At 45.6% G+C, this 25,890-nt stretch overlaps 1 protein-coding gene and 1 long non-coding RNA gene across 3 annotated transcripts in view; one reads left to right on the top strand and one right to left on the bottom strand.

Moving 5' to 3' along the window:
• The window catches only part of Cul4 (cullin 4), a 70,505-nt gene that overhangs the window by 11,785 nt on the left and 32,830 nt on the right, over positions 1-25,890 (bottom strand). For both annotated transcript variants that reach the window (XM_075679726.1, XM_075679725.1), the window contains exons 8-10: positions 16,706-16,898; positions 16,223-16,327; positions 9,201-9,646 (exon numbers count right to left, since the gene is read on the bottom strand). In XM_075679726.1, the coding sequence (XP_075535841.1) occupies positions 9,201-9,646; positions 16,223-16,327; positions 16,706-16,898 (744 nt within the window). The remainder of the gene's footprint in view (positions 1-9,200; positions 9,647-16,222; positions 16,328-16,705; positions 16,899-25,890) is intronic.
• LOC142571403 (uncharacterized) lies at positions 1,681-14,989 on the top strand. The gene is made up of 2 exons (XR_012825872.1): positions 1,681-1,748; positions 13,873-14,989. It is a non-coding gene; the product is annotated as an uncharacterized LOC142571403 (long non-coding RNA).

Genomic DNA, 25,890 nt, shown 5'->3' on the forward strand with positions numbered 1-25,890 from the left:
CCAGACTTTGGCCTCATCTGTATACGAGTTGATACCGGATAAAAACTTCTGCCAACTCTCTCTTCTAGCCTGTCGGCGTGTTTGCCTGCCTTGCGATTTCACTTTCTTAAAGTTTAACAGATTCTCCGCAGTGGGAGAGGCGCGTAGCAACCCCCACGCTTTATTCTGTTTCTTACGAGTGATCCTACAGTCGTCGTTCCACCATGGGACACGCCGTTTGCATGCCAAGCCATTTACTTGTGATATACATTTAGTTGCGGCATCTATTATGAAGGCTGTCAAATATTCCACAGCAGCATCAATTCCTAACGAGGACATGTCGTCCCATGAAATACTACTGAGAGTTCAGAATTTCTCCCAGTCAGCTGTATCAATCTTCCACTTAGGAGCCTGTGGTGGATATTCGTTTTCTTTAGGTGTTCGTAGCAGTATGGGGAAGTGGTCGCTTCCGTAAGGATTGTTTGTAACTTCCCACTCGAGTTCAGGCAGAATAGAAGGAGAAACTTGGCTGAGATCGATTGAAGAAAAGGTTTTGTTGGCAAGACAGTAATATGTGGGTTCTTTCTTATTCAGAATGCACGTACCAGAAGAGAAAAGGAATTGTTCAACAAGTCGTCCTCGCGCATCTATACGAGGGTCGCCCCACAGGTAGTTGTGTGCATTGACATCGCCAAGAACAATATAAGGTTCTGGCAATTCATCTATAAAGGACTGAAATTCATGTTTGCTAAGTTTGTAATGGGGGGGTATATAAAGCGAGCAAATAGTGGTTAGCAAAACAACTCGAACCGCTACTGCTTCAAGGGCCGTTTGTAGCTGTAAATGTTGACACGCTATGTTCTTTTGAATTATAATTGCAACACCGCCCGATGATGCGATTGCATCATCGCGATCTTTGCGAAAAGTATCATACTGTCGGAGAAAGTTCGTGTATTGTGATTTTAGGTGTGTTTCCTGTAGACACAGCACTTTTGGATTGTGTATGTGGATGAGTTCTTGCACATCATCGAGGTTCCTAAGAAGACCTCTGACATTCCATTGAATAATTTGTGTATCCATTTTAAAAGTAAATTGGTGCTGCGTGTACGGAAACGGAAGTGATGCCTTAGATTACAGAGCTCTTTCGAGGCCCTGTAACCGGGGTTTTGCCCTTTCTGAAGCGTTCGAGGGAGCCTCGCCTCTCCTTAGGCGTTTGGTGCGCCTTGAGGACAGGTGTAGTGTCCATTGCCTCTAGTGAAGCTCTGGACAAGTGCTCTTGCGAGCGAGAAGTTTTCAGAGAGAGTCTCGCCTTGGAGGGCAAGACCCCTGCGCCCACCAGCCTGGAGGTCGATGGGGCTCCCTGAGGGATTTGGCTGCGCCGGCTGTTGCCAGCGCTGGAAGGGGCCGGGCAGGTTGGGGCAGCCTCAGCTGCGCCCACATTCGGGATCGATGGTCCCTTCTGCTCAGTTGGCGGAGCAGCGCTAGCTGCAACTACCGTGGGGGCAGACGGCTTAACTGCCGACTCACGGTTTGTGGGTCGGACAGCCGCCGGAGGCCGTTGTGACGCTGCCCCTTGACGTGCCACTTCGGCAAAGCTTTTCTTTGGCAGGTATGCTACCTGCCTGCGTGCCTCTTTGAACGATATGTTTTCCTTAACTTTGATTGTGACTATTTCTTTTTCTTTTTTCCATGATCGACAGGACCGCGAGTACGCGGCGTGCTCCCCATCACAGTTCACGCAGTGGAGAGAGTTCTCACAAGCTTCAGAGGTGTGTTCGTGGGCACTGCATTTCACACAGGTTTGGCGGCCTCGGCAGCTCTGCGAGCTGTGGCCGAAACATTGGCATTTGAAACATCTCAGGGGGTTTGGCACATATGGCCTAACGCGGAACTTAATATACCCTGCCTCGATTGACTCGGGCAGGATACTTGAACCGAAGGTAATTATCAAGTGCTTCGTTTGGATTTCTTTGTCATCTCGCCTCATCTTAATTCTTTTAACATTGATCACATTCTGTTCACTGAAGCCCTCCAAGAGTTCCGCTTCAGTTAACTCCGAAAGATCATCATCTGAGACTACGCCACAGGTGGTATTCATAGTACGGTGGGGGTTACGATTACTTGGGTTTCCCCAAATGACACTAGTTTTGGCAGTTTCTCATACTGCTTCTGATCGCGGAGCTCCAAGGGGAGATCACCGCTTGCCATCTTCGACGCCTTATATCCTGGACCAAAAATTTCAGTGAACGACTTCGAAACAAGAAATGGTGAGACGGTTCAAACTAGCTTGCCTGGGTTTTCAGAGTGTACTACATGAAAACGGGGGAAGGTGTGGACTTGGCGTCCGAAAAATTGGAAAACATCTTCGGTGCGCCCTCTTTTCTGAGGGCGATCAGGTAGTGGAGGGAAGGAAGTAGCCATGTGTAGACGTGTAGTTTTCGGCAGCAACGCTAGCCACCCACCATGGAGTCCAACAAGGGGACGTTGCAGGGCCTGAAAAACAAGGCCTGCAAACGCCAGCTGTACATCGCCACTATAACCAAATATGACATAACCAAGGTTGGCTACTCACACAAGGTTAACCCTTGCTGCCTGGAAAAATTAGAATAAAAGGAAGCTAGAAGAAGACAGGAAAGGTGGAAAGTAAGGAAAAGACGAAGGTTGTAGGGAGAGAGAGACAGGAAAAGGCAGCTACCGATTTCCCCTGGGTGGGTCAGTCCAGGGGTGCCGTCTATGTGAAGCAGAGGCCAAAGAGGTGTGTTGCCTCCGCCGGGGGGCCTTAAAGGTCCAAACACCCAGCATCGGCTCAACCTCAAGGATCCCCCTTTCCCCAGACACGGCTAAGCCGTGCACGGCTACACGCGGGAGGGCCCAACCCTCGTGTGCTCGGGTACGTGGTGTCGCAACACACCAAACACCTGCTGACGCAGACGCCCCTGCGGGGACGTTTATAAAAGTTAGGCAGAAGTCCTAATTATAAATTAGCAGCTAAATTCAAAGCAATAGATATTAATGAATCAATTTTGCCTGCTTTATATGTATTATTAGGTGCAGTGAATAAAACATGTTTTTTATTGCTGAATTAGAGTTGTAAACTTCACACTTGAATTTCTGCAATTTTCACGAGTTATGACAAACTTTTCTTAAAAGTTATAACACAAAAGTGTTTCCTGATGGGATGCAGCGACATTTTATCCCATGCACATAATCATACAATCGTCATCGCGCAAATCCCTGAGATGGCAATACTTAGCCACATTATGCTTACTTATTGGTTAGAAAATAATAATAATAATATTTGGGGTTTTACGTGCCAAAACCACTTTCTGATTATGAGGCACGCCGTAGTGGAGGACTCCGGAAATTTCGACCACCTGGGGTTCTTTAACGTGCACCTAAATCTAAGCACACGGGTGTTTTCGCATTTCGCCCCCATCGAAATGCGGCCGCCGTGGCCGGGATTCGATCCCGCGACCTCGTGCTCAGCAGCCCAACACCATAGCCACTGAGCAACCACGGCGGGTTTGGTTAGAAAAGTTGCCATAAAGCTTCATTAAAGGTAATGTGCTCTTGACCACATATATTTGTTGCAATGAGGATATTTAGGTATCCTTCGTTTTATCAGTAATTCCGTAGAAAACATGGCTGGCAGCCTGGGCACCTATAAGGGCAGTAAAGATGGTAGTGCTTGGAAGTTTCTTGTAGTCTAAATCAGTCGGCATCTATGGGCGAATTTCTAAATGTGATTTCCACTAACTGTCACTGCTTTAGTAGCGTTATGCTGGCTCGCATCATTTTCACGCGTCTGCTTGCCTTTGAACATTTGTATGGGTGCGTGCACGTGATGTCGCCGGAGCTATAGCGATGCAGTTTCGCTATGTACGTACTCGCCGTCACGTTGGATGCTATAGTACTTATGACGCCACGCGATGGTAGTGTCCGGGGTGCTGTCTATACTGTGCAGCAGTAGCACAGACCTCGCATGCTTGCTATCTCGCTGTCACTGCTTCGCCCTTCGAGTGAAAGTGTAATTACTATAAGAATGTGCATTATAGACTTGTATTTGTGAATGTGCAACAAAGCTGCCACTGCTTCTTAGAATAAATGTTTGCTTTCTTGTTATGACCAATTCCTCTGAAAGAGGGATAAAGAAATTTTCTCTACCTACTGCACCTATGAAGTTACGATCAATGTTGCATGTTGCCATGCTTTTTAATAAAGCGTGTTTAAAGTGTTATAAAATGAAAAACCAGTGTGTCCCTTGTGTAGGCTTCGATCAAGGATACAAGTGGTCCCATGACTTTTTAAACCTGTAGTGTCCCACAAGGCATTTAAAATGTTTGCAAGCTTTTGGCATAAATGTTGGACAGCAGTTTCAGCTTGCCCACAAGTGGTATGACACCAGTGCACAGAAAAATAACTGTGGTGACTGGAAACTAGCCTTCCAATTTCTCAGAAGACTTCACGACTCGCATCCGTCGTAATGCAAGAAGGAACAGAAAATACTGAGCATGGTAGAGGTGGCAAGCAGTATTTCCACGGGCAACACAGGGGGAATGAAGTAGGCTAATCAAGACATGTGCAATAGAATAGAGGAGCAGTAAGATGAGGCGACTTGTGGGTATGAGCTGGCACAAGTCAGGTTGGGACTGGTCAGAGTAATTTTGTAGCAATTTTTGAAGCAAGTAAAATTGCATTTTGGAGCAGTTTGAAGCAGACAAAATTGCATTTTAGAGCAGCTTGGAGCAGACCAATTTTAATTTCGGAGCAATTTGGAGCAGATGAAATTTCACTTTGAAGAAGTTTGGACCCGGCCAATTTGAATTTTGGTAGAATAATGGAATATGAAATACGGCAGCGCGCTTAGACACCAAAACACAGCACAGAATAAACCAACATGAGCGCTGTGCCTCTGTCTTAAGCAATGTATTAAGCTGAATTTCGAAGCCGATTACCCTGATACTAAAACCATCAGTGCATACAAATTTGGTAATATTGACAATATTTTTAATTAGTGATAACAATCACAAAAAATGTGCATTCTTAAATAGCGAGTCTAAACGTTAGAAAAGTAGCCCAAGACATGTTTTATAAATACATTTTTTCTTTAATGTCTCGACAGAAAAAACGACAGAAAGCTGAACTAGTTGGTAAGGATTCATTATGCAAAAAAGAGGTGAGGCATGCAGACAGGACACAAGAGTAGAAAAAAAGAAAGAAGACACAAAACTCATCTGCACAAGCTCTGGAATGTTATCACCACGTGTCAGTTGGGTACATGTGCCGGTCTACGTGAGAGATAACTGTCAAGGCGCTTAATCTCTTCCTTATGTAAAGTAATCGAAGGCTGACTCACGCATGCACTCCACAATTATAGATACGCCATACCTCTACCATAAGACGCGTATCTTCAATCTTATGCCTGTACAATATCTCTCATTCATCTAACTCTGACGTGCAGCTACAATCTTGGCAATGTAGGGAAAGATTAGAAGGCGATCCACCAGTTAACGACCTTCTATGTTCCATTAGCCTCTGAGTGATACACCGCCCCGTTTGGCCTACGTAGAAAGGGCCACAGCTAAAGGGAACATTATAAACCACACCCATACGGCAGTCAGTAAAACTGTTGTTTTTATTGTGCTTCACTGGACAAATATCTGTCTTTTTGTTTTTTTTTGCCTTTTACCTGCTCCTTTTGTCCTCTGCACGGCAGCACATATCTTACACCTAGCTTATTGGGAGCAGTGAAAGCAACATTAACATCATATCTACTTGCAACTTTTTAAAGCCTGTGCGACACTGAATGAATGTACGGAATAGCCACTACTCTCTTTTTGCTATTACTGCTTTCTGTAATCACGTCCGTCCCCCTCGAAACCGACTTCTTTAGGCGTTCAGCCAAAATGGCCTCTGCTACGCTGGGATAGCGTGCTTCTAATAGGCGCCGGGCCTGCGCATTAAAACTGGCGCTCATTTTGTGCATGCAGGATCTGGTGAGAGAAGACTTAAGGCACGACATGGCAATTCTGTTTTTTACCACTTTAGAATGCTTGGATTGATTGTTTAACAACGGCTTTGAAGATCTTGGGGAGCACTGCCAACAAACGTGATTTTATTCGAAGACCAAGGAAATGTCTAGAAACTGAATTACACGTCGCTGACGAAATTCCTTGGCAAACTTTAATCCTCCTCCATAAAGTTTAAATTGCTCACTTACTGAGGTAGCAGCGGAATCAAATTCTTCCCTATTGCAGAAAATCAGGTAATCATCGACGTAACAAAATATCTTGATAACGCAATCACCTAAGGCTTTGTCTAAGCAGCTGTCAACCATACTCAGGTAAATATCGCTAAGAATAGAGGGCAACCTTTGAGCCAATACAAATGCCTGATTTAATAACCGATATAATAACATCGTCATCGCACACCGTATGCTGTATGAGTGAGTAAACATGCGAGCGTGAGCTGACAATAGCGGCTCAATCTCGTGCGCGCAAGGGAAGAAAGTGGGAGGAAGCGCGACATTTTCTGGTGGGAGGGAGAGAGGAGTTCTACTCCAGCGGCGACTGCATATGGCACAGCAGCACGAGCCTCATCTTGAACACGAGGGTTGCAATGTTGGCTTGACGGCAACGCATCTATCTTGAAAGTGATCTGCGATGGCTACAGAGTGTGCCGAGTGCCGATAGCTTTGTTTCAGGTGTGTTCTCGCCGCTTAGTTTGTGTTGAAGTGAGAGGCAGCACAGAGGTCAATTTGCTTGCTGCTGCTGCTGCACCTTCTCACTCCAGCATTTTAAAAGCGAATGTGCGCAATCATCAAATGAGATGTTTTCATGTTTGCTTGTGTGTGCATGACCCCATGCTTATTAGCTTAGTTAGTAAGCGAATGTCTACAAGTTTATACGGCCGATAAAATTACTATTCTTACTTCGTTTAGCTGTCTACTAATTTGCTATCACAATCGATGCTTCGCCTCTTGCTTTAACTGCAACTTTTTATTCCAAATCTGCCACTAGCCTCTCGTGATAGGTCAAAATGGCTCAGGCCTCGCCCATGTGGACGCAAAAACAGATTGGAATAGTTTTACGTTATACTAGCCCTGGGGACAGAGATGCCCGCCTACTAGACCTACTGCAGAGCACACCTTCGTAATAAGTTGGCTCTCGTTACAATGGACCCTGATAATTCTACAAAAAATGTTTGTTTTATCCAAAGTTCGTAATATCCGAAACCCCTCATTTCCGAAACTTTGGTTGCGATGTGTAATAATGTTATTGCCAACAGCGAGTGACAAACATTCAAAGTAAAAACAAAATTGCGATAGCAAATTAGTAGACAGCTATATAAAGTAACGACAGTAGTTGTATCAGCTGTATGAAGGTGTAAACATTCGCTTACTAATTAAGTTAACAAGCACAGTGTCACGCGCTCGCAGGTAAACATGAACATGTCTCACTCAATGACCGCGGAAAGTCGCTGTCAAAACGTTGGAGTGAAGAAGTGCAGTAGCAGCAACGAGTGAACTGACCTTGGTGCTGTCTCTCTCTTCGACGCGAACTAAACGTTGAAATCACAGCGCATACGAAGCTACCGGCACTGGGCGCACTTTGTCCACATCGCAGATAGCTTTCAAGATGTGGAGCCCACGCACGCAGCCGCGCCGTAAGCAGCAGCCACTGGAGTAGGAACCCCTCCTCTGCCTTGCCTACCCCCCATGCCTCGCGCACAGTCTTCTTTTGTGCACTTCCGCACAGCTTTCCTCCCTCGCGCGGGCGATATTGAGCCGCAATCGTCAGCTGACCCTTACAAGTCAGTTGTCAGCCCATGTCGACACGGCGAAAGTCTGTTTTATACGCCTGATTTTGAGAAAAATTGCCGCTAATCTCGTCCACTGTAGCCGATAGTCCGTTGTGGCGCGATCTGTTAAAAGCGAACTTGATTGCATTAGTAAAGCAGGTAGAGCAAACTAAGGTTGAAATATGGTCCGTTATATCAGAAAGTCTGCTGCATGTGGCTACATTGTAACGAGCGTAGACTGTATCCAGTTCACTCGCAGTGCCTTCAGGCTACTTTTTGTTGTTTTGCACTTCAGTTAGGAAGCGCCGCACCACTTGAGCCACTCAGCCATAATCTAGCTAGAGCACTGCACGGGACCGGGCCTGGCTTGGGTCCGCCCATTAAAGGGTAAAAGTCTTGCCTTCGGCCTCATGTGACCATTATGCATTGCGTGCTTTGTCCAAAGTATTCTGTGCCAAGCTGAAGTGACATGTGCAAAAAGCTGGCTATTAGTATAACTTAGCAACAAAAATAAAAAAGCAGATGAAGTTACGATTTTTTTTTCTGTTCCATGAAAATGAACATTGTTTTTGCGTAAGAAAAAATAAATAATACAGAAAGCCACTCTTCAAACCATTTCCCTGTTATCGCTTTTACAGTTGCACTGTTATAAGTCTCAATAGAATTATATTATTTTAGTGTTACCACAAGGCATGTCTCTTTCTACTTGAGCATTTACTTTATGCTGTATGACTTCTAAATGACATGCTAAATGACCTCATAGGACCAAATCGTACGATCAAGGTATGATCATGGCATGCACACCAGGTACCAGGCATGCGCACTAGCAAAAACATAACAGCACAGGTAATGGGCCAGATCACCGATGTTCCCATGAGAGAAACAAAGGTTTTGGTCTTTTATTGCTTATACTACACTGCAACTGAATAGACCCCGAGAAGGTGAGGCTGGCGCATACAGTGTAGTCTGCAAGTAAAAAAAAAAAAATATTTTTTTTTACTTGCTCAGGCTTCATAAAGCGGGCCCATACAGTGCTCTAATTCTAGTACACTCTAAATACAGCTGCCCTGGCTGTTCATACAGCAGCAACAACAAGGAGCAGGCGTGCGTGTGTTGGCTACGTTCCAGAATCGCCGAGAAGTTCAGCGTTATAAGGGTGAAAATTACAAGAAACTGTGCGGGAGGCGCCGTCGTGCAGTGTGTGGAATGCGAACGACTGTACTCACTTTCGGAGAACAAATCTGCACACTGTTTGCGGTCACTGCCAGAGTACACATGCCGAAGCCGTTCTGGTGTAGTGTGGTGCAATTTCAGTCAATTTTTTTGTGTTTAGCACAGTTTGGCGCAGGAATTTGCATTTGTATCAAAATGGCACAACTGGCGCAGGAGTCCTACCTCTGACTATCTGAGGCAGCACTCACCTGAAAGAGTGAGACCTGCAGTTCCTTGAGACCACCTGCACCGGGAAATGTGGCCCTAAGTACACAGTGCCCCAGGCTGGGCTGCCACTGGAGCTTGCGGCCAGAGTGCTTGGCCAGGTAGAAGCGACGAAAGAGGTCTTGGTGGCGCACCATAGCTGCGGGCAGTGCCACTTCCTGGGGTGGGTAGCTGGGCCAGTAGCCCATGGTCAGCACGCTGACCGTCAGCTCGAGCCGCTCACGGCGCTGCTGCTGCCGGAAGGCCAGGTTCAGCTCCTTGCTCAGTTCCATGTCACGGAACATGCCCTCAAGCTTGGAGGTGAATGCCGCACCACATTCCTGCTTCAGCTTGCACAGCATTGACTTCTCTGCATCCACAGAAGCACTCTTGCCCACCAACAAGCGTTTGGCCAAGTCCTTCTTGTAGAAGGCCTCAAACACGTCTTTGCCTGCAATGACATCACATATTGTTGGGTTGAGGCAGGTGTTCCTAAACCCCCCCAGGCAAGAAAATCCCCTGATGCCATTGACCATGAGACCCTGTACCTTCAGACCACATTTTTAGAAAACGTCAGTTCGCATCACATGTGGCCACACCATGTACAAGTCATACCTTTTGCAATAGTGGCTACGTATCTGAAAGCTGAAAAATAAAGTGATGAAAGTGTTTCCTTAAAATTTTGCATCACTACATGTGAAACCAGGTTTTATTGATACATGTGCAATAAAACATTTTAATAACAAACATTGAGAAATTAAAAAAAACCAGAAGTTAGTTCAATACAGTTGCAAGAATAAATTCAATATATAAATTGACACACACAATAAAAACATGAGATGAATTTTTTATATAAGCAATGGTTAAATACAGCTTTGTTAAACATAAGTGAAATTTGAAAGCAGTCAGTTCCGGCACCACTTTATCCCTTTGCAGTAATAATCCAGCACTATCTCACCAGCCTTAGAAGCTTTCTCCACTTCACTCAGTAGTGGGCAAGTGCCCTGCTTCACATAGCACGGGGCTGACACAACCAGCACTTTCAAAGCATCAGCTAGTGCTTCAAGCAACCAAAATCTGGCCCCTGTGACTGAGGCTATTTGAATGATTCAAGCGTGCCTCTAATTGTAAGCTTACAAATTGACTTTAAAAGAAGAGTAAAAGCTCTCTTCACATAATGCACATTGAAAACCAAGCAGTATATACAGTAGACGTACGTTGATTCAGCCCTGACAGGACTGACGAAATTGGTCAAATTACACGGCTAGTTGAACTAAACTGGCAGAAAAACACATCAAAACACATTCCTGATTTATTTGGCAGTAACACATCCCCCCCCCCCCCCAATAAGTGAACACGCGCCCACTTTCCATAGGTTCAAAGTAGAAAACTAACATAAAAATGACATTAGAGTTTCTAAACAATGAATAAATTGAACGTGCAACCAATTTTCTAGCAACAAAAACGTAGCAATCTATAACTAGAAATCTATTAAAGTCCATTGTCATAACTATTGGACAGCACTTTATAGCTGTCTATGAAGAACCACAAGTTCTTCTCCATACAGTCCATAGCATGTTTGTTATTCTGCAATTATCAAACTGAACAACAATTACGAACGGGATGGTGGGCCACGTCTAGGCTAAACACTTTGCTAGTTTGTCTTGCAAAGCGTGAAATTCTTCGAAAGGCCAAGAACATGCGACGTGACTTGTTGCCACTGGCTCAATATGTAAAATAACATAGTTTGAGCGTGCTTTTGTAATCAGACTGAAAGCGGCACATTGTAGTTGCCATCATGCTATCCGAGAACTTGCTTTTCTGCCATCCATGGTCGTCATTTGTGATGGCAATGATGCTGGTTAGGTTGGGTCTGACGGTAGGCGCCGCCAACACAGTTTCGGTTTCATATTGAATCGTACTGCCCAAGCAATTTCTGAACGAACTTGCTTGTAAAAAAGGTGCATGTTAGAGTTGAGTAAAAACTTAACATTGTGAGCTACCACCTTTCTGGGGCAGGCCGAAAAATGGCATGGAATACGATGTGCGTCCCGATGCATTCACTGTAACCAAGCGCCGTCAAGAGGGATGCTACCGCTATTGGAGCCATAGCTACGGTTGTCACCACTAGGGTTGGGCGCATGCATGATGACCAGCCAAGTTCGAATTATCTGGCGAAGGTTAATTTCAGGGTCAAAATAATGAAAGTGTGGCCCCATAATGATGCATGGGCACCAGCCGGGACCTTTGGTCGGGATCGAATTAACCGGAGTCGAATTAATGGAAGTTCACTGTATCCCGAAAATGCCTTGCAAATAAAATGTTTACTGCCAACATAATGAATGCACCATGAGGATAAAACATCACTATGATTGCGAGGAAACACCCATAAACCTCTCACTAGCAATCTGAAACAAGCATCAAAATAAATGTTTGCAATGACAGAAATGTTTTCAAGGATTTAGCACATTTATATCAGTACAATGTAATTTTTTCTTTAAATAGAAGCGATAAAGTGAAATCTCAATATAACGAGCTTCAGGGGACTGCTGTAAAGATTGTTAAAGTGAAAGCTCCAAAATTAACCATTCCGTCCATCAACCTACCAGTTCATACGTTGTCACCATATCAGCTATCCACGAAAATGTCGCTGTTGGCTCTCGGCATGCGCTGTTGCTATTTTCCATCGATTCCACTGCCACACACCACTGAAGCACCGTATAGTAAGAGTGACGCGCGCAAAACAGACGCCAACACCGAGAAAACTACCGGCAAAAAGGTAGCTCCATGTCGCCTCCAAAGCGCAATGTTTCTTGCTTTTTGTATGTTTTTCCCATTTCTTGCTGGGGACACTGCAACTGTCTCGCTCGAGGCACACACCTGAACTCCGACAAAGTGCAAGTGTGCATAAACGACACAGTCTGGAAAGTGCAAAGTGCAATCAGTGGCATCCCTGTGAGCAGTGTTACGGAGTTGCCACTCTGGAATCGGGTCGACTCTGGAATCATTCCACATTTTTATGACACCGGAATGGAATGGTAACAACACTTGGAGGAACGGAATGGGAATGAAATCAAGCCCATTTTGCCCAGAATGGAATGGGAATGAAATTGGGGCTTTTAGTGAAAATAGAGCACTTTTTCGTCTACGCAATTTTTTTTGTTGGTCAAAATATGCCAAAGAAAATTAAAATTAAATTGTGGGGTTTTACGTGCCAAAACCACTTTATGATTATGAGGCATGCCGTCGTGGAGGACTCCGAAAATTTCGACCACCTGGGGTTCTTTAGCGTGCACCTAAATCTAAGTACACGGGTGTTTTCGCATTTCGCCCCCATCGAAATGCGGCCACCGTGGCCGGGATTCGATCCCGCGACCTTGTGCTCAGCAGCCTAACACCATAGCCACCAAAAAAATATGCCAAAGAACCAACCAGCCCACGTTCAAACATTAGTAAGGCAGAGCCTTGAATTTAACAATAAAGCAGTATTTTTAAAATGGCTTGGCCGATTACAAGCACAGTACGTTTATAAGCAATGCGCCTACTATAATTCTGTCCTTATAAACTGAGTTGCTCCAAAGTTTGTCTTGATTCTTAGTGTAACCGCGGCTCTATGCCATTGCTATCCGTCGTGCAGAACTACAGCGGCGGCATACTATAGGTCCTTAAAAGGCAAAGATCTAGGCTTGCCTCATGACCATGTCGCATGTCACTGGCAGGGACTGATCATGCATTTAAGCGACGTACGTCGCAAGCTTAGCCTTCAGCTCCGGAAAGCATCGCAACTTCGGCCCGCGGAAACCGCTTCGCTTGCCGTCACCACTCTCGAATCACCCATTAAGAAACATCAAACTTGCGGCCCACTGCGCAGTTATTTGTTTCTTCAGTGTAAAGGATGGCAGCCCTCTTGAATGCTGCTATGAATGAGGGCCAAATGTTTAGTTGGCCTGGAGCACTCATGACGACCAAGGAAGCATGGAAGTAGCACGTAGCCGGCAGTCAAGTCGAACGCTTCAAGCTAAGAGTTACAGGAAAAGAGAAACACGTAAGTGGTGGCTGCTCTCCCATGAACTATCTATACTTCCCACAAGCGCCGCCGTTCTGAGAGTGCCGCCGCAAATGGAACAGCGGCGCTTCCATCAAGTGTCGACCCCCCCCCCCCCAGTGTAGTGTTTACTGTAAAACTCTAAAAATGTTGAAGAGCCCTTCCAAAAAGCGAACAAACGCACGGGATAGTGAAAAGCTACAGGTAGGGCCACAGAGCAAACATAAATTTGTAACTACTTTGTGGCTACCCTGATATCTCGTTGGTCTCACATTTTTTGGCAGTGCCATGTTTTGGTTTCGATTGTAAGTCGACCCCCAACTTCAGATTTTCAAATTTAAAAAGATAGGTCGAATTACAATTGTGTAAATACGGTATTCCTAAAAAACAGGAAGGTGCAGCCTACGTATTAATGTTTAATCAATTTATCGTAGGGCTGGAGAAAATGGCTGTGTCCGTCCCCACTTTATTTCGTCATTCTTGAAGAGTGTCAGTGTGTCGTCGAGTGGAGTATTGTAAGATTACATATGTCATCATTCACTTTCTGAAACTATTGCATTGCATGGTTGCGTTTGCACTACCTGTACTTTCAGTGGCAATATTCACTAATTGCCGTTCTCGCTTTATTTTAGGACCCACAGGCTGATGAGGAAGTCGTACGAAAATGCAGCACCATCATTTCATCTCTACACAAGAGCATTGTCGACAAGGAAGAAGTGTTTAATGTGGCCGGTCTGCACTTGGAATCTCACAATGTGACGAGGTGGAACTCGCAGCTGCAAATGATGAGATAGCCCGTGACCACTTTTTGGAGACATCCAGGCCTGACAGAAGCTCTGCATGCGTGCAAGACAGCTAAACTGTCTAAATATGAACTGAGGCTGGCAATAGACTTGATTGAGCTTCTCTCCCCTGTAGAGGAAGCCACACAGAGTTGCTGCAGAAAAGGCACGAGACAGCCAGGCTTGTGCTTCCCACATTGCAAAGTATCTAAGTTTCCCTTGCGGAAATATTAAGCAAAGGCACACTTCTTTGCAAAGAGGCGGCTAAAGGCCTACAGCATAGCCTAGAGAAGTGGTTTGCAAGCACGTGGACTGACTTTTTTTTTTTTTTTATGGGTGCCCTCCTAGACCCACGGTTTAAGTTTTCTTGGTGTTCGGCTGCAACTTCTGAGCAGATGGGTTCTGCTGTGCTGAGCCTCTTTTGTTAGAGCAAGACAGCGCCAGACCGTCGCGAATGCAGACTCTGAAGCAGGGCCAAGCAGACTGATGTTTAAAAACATCAGGCAAAATGAAGATGCTCACAAAGACAATATGCCTGGATCCATCGCAGGGGAAATTTCTCTTTACCTAGCAAAGGGAACTTGCGTAGACACGGCTAAGACCCTGACCTATTGTAAAGTGAACGCTAGCCGCTTTCCCTCCTTGCAAGGGCAGTTTTCACTGTGAATGCAATGTCAGCTGACATGGAATGCCTATTTTCTATGGCATCCCTGATAATGACAGCGAAGTGAAATTGGCTGTCAAGTGCCTCTTTTGAGCAGCTCATGTTTGCGAAGCGCAACATATAGTTAGGTAGAAAATAATTGTTTTATCTCATTTTTTGTTTTGTTTTTAGAACTAACCGTTGAAGCAGCCGTCACTTACACTTCATGTTTTCAAAACTAAATAGCGAAGTGCCCATTTAGCTCACGATATTTTGTTGCAAAATTTCGATGAATAAAACCAAAATAAAGCTTTTTGCACCTTGCACATCTTGCAACTTTTATTGCAGCATTTAAAAATCACGAGAACACTTAAGCAAAAATATACTGTGTCGTCACTTTAGTATTAACAGATTTAAGCTTAAACAACATCAAAACATCACAAGCCGTTAAAATATGCTGACCATACAAACACTATAGGTAAAGGGAGAACTGCCCCTATGAAAATTAGTAGGGTGGTTGTATTGCACGAGATATGTGACCAAGCTACTATTCCACGACCTTGGTAACGTGTTTTGCATATTTTTACAGTTTGTAAAGCATCTGATGACATCAGCTTTATGGTGCGTTCATTGGCAACTTGATAAAACTACCAGGATGCCTTTCCTACGTTAATTACAGGAACGGAATTGAACTGCTCGGCCATTCCTGGAGTGGGAATGGGCTAAGTTTTTTAATTCTGAGAAATTGAAAGGAATGGAATTGCGACAAGTTCTAATTCCCCGGAATCGAATTGGAACGAAATGGGGGCGCCCAATCCGCAACACTGCTCACGAGTACAGAGGTTATATTTTACCGTGCACATAGTTCGTACAGCCGCAGAATGAAGCACAAAAGAAAGGGGCGTGCCCAGGGAGAAGAAGGGTGAAAGAAGGAAGAGACGCACCTCCACTGCTAGGCAACACTTCTGGGCGGAGCATGCCCTCGCAAAACCTGATGCGTCATCGCCTCCGCTCACCTTCCATTTTTTCCTCGGGCGCCGTCTCAGGTTTTCCGAACCCATGCGCCGTGAAGTCAGTTCTCCACACCTTGTCAACTGCTAGCCTACTGTTTCAGCTGCCGTGAAGCATACACGGAAATCTAAGAATCCCCAGATTTCGTAATATCAGCTCATAGTGCTGAGGCGTTGTTAACACCACAAGGAAACTGAATAATGATCGTTATTATGAAAAAGTTCGGTATCCTGAAGGTCGTAATACTGAAATATGGTTACATTGAAACTATAAGTAAGCAGGGGATTTCTGAAAAGTTTGTTCATCTGAAAAGTTCACTAATGTGATGCTCGTAGTAACGAGGCTTCATTGCATCAGTAATGTTATAGAGTACATATGCAGCGTTAGAAGGTTTAGCTTCCTAGGTCAAAGCATTAGAGGTTGACAAAGACAGTTCATGCAAGTCATCTAACTAGACAACAGCACAGTTATCATGCACACATGCTGTGCACGGCTACATGAGACAGTTTTACAAGGCTATCACAATTTCTTTTCTTTCACACTCACCGTGGATGAAGCGGAAAAGCACCATAATTTTGTCCAGCAGCCTTTCCAATTCTTCTTCTGTTGCCTCTTTGTTTCCTGCCCTCAGCTTTGAGTCCACAAATTTGGCTATATTAAGAAAAGAAGAATGGTCAAGAAAATTAGGAAATGCTGATCTGTACATAACACTAAACATAAGCTCAAATTACATCATGGAGCTATTGCCTTGTCCCTAAAGGGTGCACTTAGGCCTATAATATAATGGCTGCGTAACTTGAGTGACATTTCTTTTTATTTGTTTTAAGAAGCTGGTAGAAACATATCTGGCATCTTGGTAGAACTTAATAAATACACAGGATGAAAAATTTTTTATTTGAAGAAGATATATTGTAGACTTCCAAAATGAATTCCGGCTGAAAGTCTGAAAATGTCTAAGATGCCTGAAATGTCTGAAAAGCCTAACATGCCAAGCGACATTTATCCAAGACTTCTATATAACAGCCATACCAATAAGCTCAGCTGGCTTGTTTGGCCTCTGGTTAATGAAGTACTCGAAGGCTTCCTTGAGCGAGTTGACAAACTTCTCGTTGCGATGGAAGCACTGGTTCACCACCTGATCCATCTGGTCTTTAAAGTCTAGCAGCTCCTGGACCATGGACCGATCTCGCTCTGGGTTGCTCACTATTACGCGACCACGCCTCTGTAATAGAACGAGCAAAGAGGTGGTGCATACAGTGATCAACACACATCAGTGCTTTTCACAATTTCTAATGCCTACTTTGGTGGCACGAGACCTACGTGAAAAAGACTGCTCTCTTTTCTGGTATTTATGTAGCAGCAAGTGTAAAGTTATGTCTAGTAGTGGCATCAACCCCAGCTTTAGCTCAGAAAGAATCAATTGCACTGCACGTGCCAATGACAGAAGTCAGGAAACATCCAGTGTTACCCCGCTCCTGAACGCAGGGACTTCTTTACAATTTCTTCATCCTGCAGGGGTACTTCGCCATCTATGCTACAAGGTGTAGGGATTTAATATCAAACTATGAACTTCATTTGCAGGTGCTCTTGTATAACTAATGAGAACAATATTTGATGCTTTTGTCAAATCTCATACTTGGTGTTGCAAGTTTTGCAGTTACATTGCTGAACTTCAAAACACAGCACAATAAACACTAGAAGTGAGAATGCTCATCGATGAAACATGCTTTATAATAATAATAATAATTATGGGGTTTTACGTGCCAAAACCACTTTCTGATTATGAAGCACGCCGTAGTGGAGGACTACGGAAATTTAGACCACCTGGGGTTCTTTAACGTGCACCTAAATCTAAGTACACGGGTGTTTTCGCATTTCGCCCCCGTCGAAATGCGGCCACCGTGGCCGGGATTCGATCCCGCGACCTCGTGCTCAGCAGCCTAACACCATAGCCACTGAGCAACCACGGCGGGTGATGAAACATGCTTTGGCAGTTATTATTTCATGGAATAAGATATAGTCAAACCGGTTTATAATGAACTCAATAGTTTCATGAGGAGTGGTTGTATCAGTAGCTCATTATATGTGGACTCGGCAGTTAGAATTCGACACCACTTTGGTGCAAAAATAAAATTTTCAGCACCTTCATTTTTGTTCCTGGCACTTGTCTGCATATAACTGCTAGTTTCTGTTAAAAACGTCATCTAAAGAACGAAATGTGGCATCATAGCTCTTTTGAAACAGCGCCCGGCCAATACCAATCACCTGCAATTTGAAAGTACGAGTGCATCCGCTGCCATTTTTTCTTCGAGAGCTTGTGATATATTTTACTATCAAAGGGACATGAATGCATTCTGCATATGACAGCAAAGTGTTCTAGTTCACTGAAAGCGAAAACTACTGCGGCGTGCTGGCATTTTACAAGGGTACTGCTGTTATGGTGGCAGCATAGGCCACCCGTGCACCGAGAGCTGTGAAACCATATTTTTTATGTCACTTCGTCAGAAAAAGTGCAAAGCTTGAAAGGCAGAATGCCACTGCGGACCGTTATCAACAAGAGTTCAACAAGAGACAGTTGATGCGAACGAAGAGCTGACGAACTGTAACCACCGACTCTTAAGGGGTATTCACACAAGGGAGAAATCCTGGCTGTCGGCGTGGAAGTGCACATCAGTGACAACAGTAGCACGGTTTTGCGAGATGGTGTGCCACCGTGTCCGCACATCCCCGGGGAGAGGGGACCTTCTGTTCGAACGGAACAATCCCTGCTTGGCGGAAGAGGCAGCAGAATTTCGCGCTGGTGTCTGGGAACCTTGACCAAATTAATGCTCTTGAGGGTGGCAACTGTACTATTGCAATCGCTTCATTGTTGTGGTTGACAGGCCTGTCACATTTGTGATGGCACATTGCACGTGTGCCACAGCGATGGCCAAATTAAGCGACAATGTCACTTTATTTTTATTTGTTTATTTATTTATTTATTGCTGGTCGAACAATTCCCATGCCTTTGGGACACTATATCTGAAGCGTACAACAAGGTGAATTTGAAGAAATGAAGAGCGGTGTCGAGAGCAGAAGCTGCCGAAGTATTTTATTTGATTATTTATTTTGCACATACCTCCCAGGCTCTAACTGGAGTATTGTGTGAGAGGGCTAAGAAAAACAACATGTAGCGAAAACAGGAGAACACAACCAACAACAAATCAAACAACTGAAAAACAAGAGATGCCATTTAACATCAAGCAATGAGGAACAACAACAAAACTCTGGACGATAAGAAACGTGCATGGCTCAATGAAACTTTCAGCAATGAATTGCAAACGTATGTACAGTAAAAGCTCGTTAATTCACTACTCGTTAATTCGAAATTTCGGATAATTCGATGTAGTCGCCACGGTCCGTCCAACAATGTATTGAAAGCAATATGTAACACATCCCGCTAATTCACACTGAAATCCACACCGCCACCGATAATTGGAACTCCGCATCATCGTGGATGGGGAGAGTGCTAGTGTGCGGGAGCACGCTGGCGTCGCCGCGCGCCGTGTTCTTCGTGTATGAGCGTGCGAACGCGGGCCGGCGAACGCGGCTCAATCTCGCATGCACGAGAGGGGAAGGTGGGGCAGAGCACGCCCTCTCTTGTCGCGCGCGAGGCAGGGGGGTGAGGCGAGGGAGGGACGGGGGACGATCTTCGGTGGCTGCTGCTTACGGCGCGGCCACGGGTAGCACACTCTCAAGTTCAAGAAATGGCCACAGAGGGCGAAAAATCGACCACGCGCCGCTGCTAACAAAGCCAGCGTAGTAGCATCACTTTGGGATGCTTACGTTAGTTCCAAAATTTCCCGGTAGAGGCGTCGTAATAAGCGCAATTTTATGTAACAAACTTTCTCTTACAATTATCGAAGCATTTTCGTTACATAAAAAATGGGGCAAAATTATCATTGCTAATTAGATATTGTACCCTTTGTTAGTAAGTTTATTGTTTCTTCGTCATTATAAACGCAAATAGCGCTCAGCATCATCGATCTTTCACGTGACCTCTGGCCTGGATTTAAAATTGTTACCGGTATTTTCGAGTGCACGGTGGCACGGATTCATTCGTTCGTACACTCAGACTGGCTGCTTCTTTGTTTCTAAAACTAGTTTCTTGCGCTTCGATGTCTCGCGTTATTTAACTTGGGGTGAAGTTACGTGTTTGCAAGCGGACATGTAAGCCCGGAAGTTGGGTTCCGGTCGTGAGCCATTCGGAACACATCTGCATCGAAACGGGAGCTGGATTTTGCTGCGGCTGACAACGGCAATAACGGTGAGTTGTTTAACACCGCGCTTGAATTGTTATATAACATCCGTCTCATTACCTTCCAGACGGGCACAAGTTAACGAACTAGATCCTGCATTACATATGGGCAGTCAGGATCTCCAGTTGCTGTTTCTTAAATAAACCTTTACTTGCGATGCTGTCGTTATACACAAGCAGGAAAGAAAGAGCGATATCGGAACGCGTGTCTCATTTTTCATCTTATTGTAGCCGTGGTCGTAGGTGACTGAGTAGCCTTATCAATATACATATTAAACTTTTTTTCGAGTCCGCCGGCAACGTTTTTCGTCCACAAAACCGAATAATCCTTTGGTAAAATGAAGTGAAAGTACAGAATTTAATGTATTAAACAGTTGCAAGCATGATAATTCACCCATATTTCGTACTTGTTGGTTCCAAATGTTCTTGCTGTTCAGTTTGGTTTACCGTAGGACATTTATTTTTGCAGTAGTGAAACAGTGCATCACGTTCGTGCAGAAAAATAATGCATCAGTTCTAATAGCTTCATGACTTTCATGCATTTGCTTGTGGAACCAGCAGTGTGATCTCTTCTAGTGTATAAATGAATGCACAAATGTTCTCATTTGTGATCTTAATAATACTGAAGCTGTTGACATGCATTGTAGTTAGGCAGACATCAATTTTATGGACAATAGCAATATTTATTTAACATGCTGCTTAAGTACCCTAGAACAGACAGTGTACATTTGCATGTGTTCTGTAGTCGCAAACCATTACAATATATATGTCACACCTTTTTGCATTTCATATTGCAAAATTTTGCTTTTTCAATTTCTGATTCAGTCAAAATTTCTGTTCCAGACATGCAGTAATGAGGACGGCACCAGTATAAAGCAACACACTCCACGCACTAAACAGAAGCTGCCGCCTGCTACAACAAGGTCGTCGTGTGGACGTTGGCTACTATTACAAGGTAAACAACACGTAGTTCAGAAATAAATATGTTTGATATATGCTGTATTGGCTTGCTGTTTGCAGCTGATATGAATGTTTGTTCATATTTATGGTTCAGTATAATTGGTTCGAACATAAAAGAAAATGCACATGAGTTTGGCTAATCTGTGCTGTATCTCATGTGTCACCGTTCTGCACCAACAGAGTCTATGCCAAGCACATCTTGGTCATCACAGGAGCTCCTATCTGCACCAACAGGAAGGGGCTGGACCCAAATTTGCAAGGCTTTTACACAACGAACAAAGAAGCGCATGCAGAAGAATATGGATGAGATATCAAGTCTGCAGAGGACTGTGTTAAGACTGAAAAGAGCTTCAGCCACCATTCCACAAGCACGGACATTTGGCTGAGTCATCCAGGTAACTCAAAAAGGACTTCCTAGAAATTCGTCTTCAGATGCACCTGCAACATCCGACCAAGCACGGACGACGCTGGCAAAAAGATCGAATTCCGTCAGTTTGCCCTTAATCAGCTTCCTAGCCATGTCAATTCCGTTTGTGCCAAGTGTCATTTTTCTTCTATAAATGCAAGCTTTTTCACTGCCCATTTTTGTTAGAGATCATTCATCCTCATCCAAACATAAAGGTCAACCGATTCTTCGCTGATACTTAATACCAGTCACTGTCTAGTAGTTTAACATATCTGTAGCAGTATCTTCTAGTGTACGTTGTCATGCACAATTCCTCTCCTGAAATAGCTGATGCAGCATCGGCATGTGTCTTGCATTAACCTATGCACCATGTGCTATGCACCATTTTACTTTTCTTTATGTTTTTAGCCTTCAATGCCTGCAGAGCAGAGTGGTTTCTCTGTTGAATGCAAGCTTTCTCATTTTCCATATTCCTAGTCTCGTTGATGATTGCTCTTCTTCCTCAAAGCCTGGGTCTTTGCGCAAGCTACACTGAAGTGATTGATTGCAGAATCTGGTTTTGCTGCCCCACTTGGTTGTGGTAACTGTGTTACGTTTCTCGGATGTGGGTGCCTGGTCAGTTGCATTGGTAAGCAGTCCCTCGAGGTAAGCATTTGCTCCTGCAGTTCGCAAAGCGACATAGACTCCCACTATACACATGCCGTAACTGGTGCTCCCCGTTCGTTCTTGCCTGCTGCAGCCATGGGCAAATTGTGCTTGTGGCCTACCTTGGCCATGATTTGCTCAAAACGGAGACCAGCATATGTGCTTACATGGTTCGAAGTGTATGAAGTTGATAGCCGTATGGGTGGAAAGGCCCGCAAAAATGGCTGCCGAAGGTGATGCCCACAAAAGCGACTTGTCCACATTGAGACAAGGTGGGACACAAAGCGTGAGCCACACATTAGCGGCCCTTGAAAAAAAAAATTTGCAGGTTGGAAAGGAGTTAACGCTAAAATGCCAGGTAGTCCATTCTGCTGTGTTGGTTGTGGCAGCAGATGCCTGCGTCACCTGATTGCTTCGCAATGGAAGTTGCTCATCTTCAATGGCAACTGTTGGTTCAAACAGGTGCGAGGCTCTGTCCAATCTGTTTGTACCACTGGTTGTTGCACGTTACCAGACCACCACATGTAACAAAGGCAAGCATTATGCCTGTAAGATGGTTCGTAGCTAATGTATAATGTATTGTCTGAACCTCATGCGGTGACTGATTGCTGTTTAATTTTGCTGTTGTGTCACTTGGTTACGGTTGCAGTGTTATCTTTTTTGAATATTGCGGCCTGGTCGGTTGCACTGGGAAGCAGTCTCTCGAAGTAAGCATTTGCTCCTGCAGCCTGCACAGCGACATAGACTCCCAATTTACACACACTGTGATTTGTGCTCCTCGTTCACCCTTTCCTGCTGCAGCCATGGGCAAATTGTGCCTCTGGCCTTTCTCGGCTGCGATTAAGCACGAACGGAGACCAGAATACGTGCTTACATGGTCGGACGTGCATGAAATTGGGTGGAAAGGCCCTCAAAAGTGGCTGATAAAGGTGACGCCCACGAAAGCGACTTGTCCATATTGAGACAATGTGGGACACCAAGTGTGAGCCACACATTAGCGGCCTCCGAAAGAAAAGAAACATGCAGGTCGGAAAGGAGTCAATGCTAAAATGATGGGTAGTCCATGTTGCTGTGTAGGCTGCAGCAGCAGATGCCTGTGTCACCCGATTGCTTCGCACTGCAAGTTGCTCATCTTTAACAACGACTGTCGCTGCAAACAGGTGGGACACTCTGTCCAATCTGTTTCTGCTGCTGGTTGTCGCTCGTTAACCTGACCACCACGTGCGACGACGATGGTGAGCCGTTTACGAGCTCGTGTCAATGATTTCAGCGCATCTCGACATGCAAATTTTATTTCTGCTATTGCACGAACTGCTTGTCTGCTGCCAATAAAGTCGCACGTTCTGTTCACTCACTTGTGGCTTGTTTGTATGGGCGTCAGTAGAGGCTCTTGGCAATTAGAACGCACTAGCTATGCGGCAGCGAAGGCATTGAGGCATGCCACATAGCCGGCAGGACAAGCACAGCGTGTACCAGCGTACGCGACCGGCGAAAAACGGCCATATTGGATTTTGTTCTAAAAAAAGAAGTGTACTTCCGCTTCCAGATTGAGCAACGTCATCTGGCGTCCACCTAAGTAAGTTCCATGCGCTGCCGCTGCTTATTTTCGACCCACTGCGAAAGGTACAGTTTCCCTTCTCTAAGTTGGTTCTTTATTCTATGCGCGGCCATGCGGGCGCCGCATCTTGAAAGCGATCTGGGACGTGGCCAAAGTGCGCGCCCGCGTGGGCCTCATCTTCAAAGCGATCTGCGATGTTTGCAGAATGCGCGTAGTGCCAGTAGCTTCATATGCGATGCGCTTTCTACGTTTCATTCGCGTTGAAGCGAGAGCTGTACGAACGTCAATTCGCTCACTGCTACTGCTGCGTGTCCTCACTTCAGCGTTTTTCAGTGAGTTTCCGCGGTCATCGAGCGAGATGCGTTCATGCTTACAAGTTTATACGGCCGATAAAGCTATTATCCTTACTTCATATAGCTATCTACTAATTTCCTTTGCAATCGATGCGTCGCTTTCAGCGCGAGACTGCGATTTTTTTTTTCTCCGCCCCAGTCAGCGCGACGAATGCACGGATGGAGCAAGAGCCATCTCGACGTCGGGCGCGTGGGACCGCGCTGGCCGCGTCCGGTTAAGTTGGCTGCGCCAGTGCATCGAAGTATAGACGTTGTTCACGCCAACTTGACGTAGTGTGTGCGCGCGTGCTCACGGCACGTCACGCTATATACGCGCCTTAACCGAGGCTTTTTTTTTTCGCTGACTTTCATTAGTTCGAATTTTGTATAATTTGAATTTTCATAGCACCCCCACGGAATTCGAATTAATGAGCTTTTACAGTATACATATTGTTACGTAGCAAGACACCGACGAAAAGCTATTTACAAGTATATTTACAAGGCGATATGCCGCAGCTGGCTAAGAGGCAAGAGCCTGCGCTAGCTACCAATCGTCGTCGTCGTCTTCTTACTGCTCGGCTCTTCGTCATTGGAAATACTATCCCGTAGCACCACCCCCCGCGGCAAAAGCGCCATCCCGGAGACACTAAAGTCCGGACTCTGAAGCAGTGTGGTAGGTCTTGAGCCTACTGACGTGCACGACATCACTAGATGCCAAAGTAGATGATGAGGTTGAGCCCACAGGAGCAATTTCGTACGTCACAGGCGTCACCTGGCGCAGCACGCGGTAGGGCCCTGGGTATCGCGAAAGGAGCTTTTCTGAAAGTCTGACGTCACGAGAGGCCGACCACAGGAACACGAGTGCACCAGGTGAAAAGTGTACGTCACGGTGGCGGGCGTTGTACTGACGCTGCTGCATGGTTTGAGAGTCCGTCAGTCGAGCACGGGCAAGCTGGCGTGCATGGTCGGCGAGGGCGATGGCATCGCGCGCATACTCGGTTGTTGAGGTCGCAGCAGGAGGAAGTACCGTGTCAAGGGGCAAGGTCGGTTCGCGACCGTAGAGTAGATAAAATGGAGAAAATCCGGCGGTGTCGTGCCGGGAAGAATTATAAGCAAATGTGACGTAAGGAAGGGCAACGTCCCAGTCGTGGTGGTCCTTTGAAACGTACTTGGACAGCATGTCGGTAAGAGTACAGTTGAACCGCTCTGTCGGGCCATTGGTTTGAGGATGGTATGAGGTAGTCAGCTTGTGTTGAATAGAGCAGGAACGCACAATGTCGGCAATAACTTTCGAAAGGAAGTTACGACCACGGTCAGTAAGCAGCTGTCGCGGGGCGCCATGCACTAAGATAATGTCACACAAGAGAAAGTCTGCGACGCCAGTGGCGCAACTGGTAGGGAGAGCCCGCGTGATAGCATATCGGGTGGCGTAATCAGTTGCGACAGCTACCCATTTGTTCCCAGAGGATGACGTGGGAAAGGGACCGAGGAGGTCCAATCCAACACGAAAGAACGGTTCCACAGGGATGGTGATCGGCTGGAGATGACCGGAAGGTAGCACCTGAGGTGTTTTCCGACGCTGGCAGGGATCACAGGCAGCAACATAGCGTCGGACGGAGCGAGCGAGACCATGCCAATAGAAGCGGCGGCGGACGCGGTCGTACGTGCGGGTTACCCAAAGATGTCCTGCAGTGGGTGCGTCATTCATCTCAAAGAGCACAGTCTGTTGTAGATGTTTTGGCACGACAAGAAGAAGATCAGGGCCATCAGGGAGGAAGTTCCTTCGGTACAGAATGCCGCTTTGGAGGACATATCGAGGAACGGATGCGTCGGTAGGTGTAGAGCGCAGACGCTCGATGAGTACTCGCAGCGATAGGTCTCGGTACTGCTCATCGGCGATGTTAGCGAAGGCAGACACAGAGAAAATGTCGTCGGCGGTACTACTGTCGGCGGCGTCAGGCTCGTCTACCGGGTAGCGAGACAGGCAGTCAGCGTCTTTGTGTAGTCGGCCAGATT

Source organism: Dermacentor variabilis, chromosome 2 (assembly GCF_050947875.1).
Source record: "Dermacentor variabilis isolate Ectoservices chromosome 2, ASM5094787v1, whole genome shotgun sequence".
NCBI lineage: Eukaryota > Metazoa > Arthropoda > Arachnida > Ixodida > Ixodidae > Dermacentor > Dermacentor variabilis.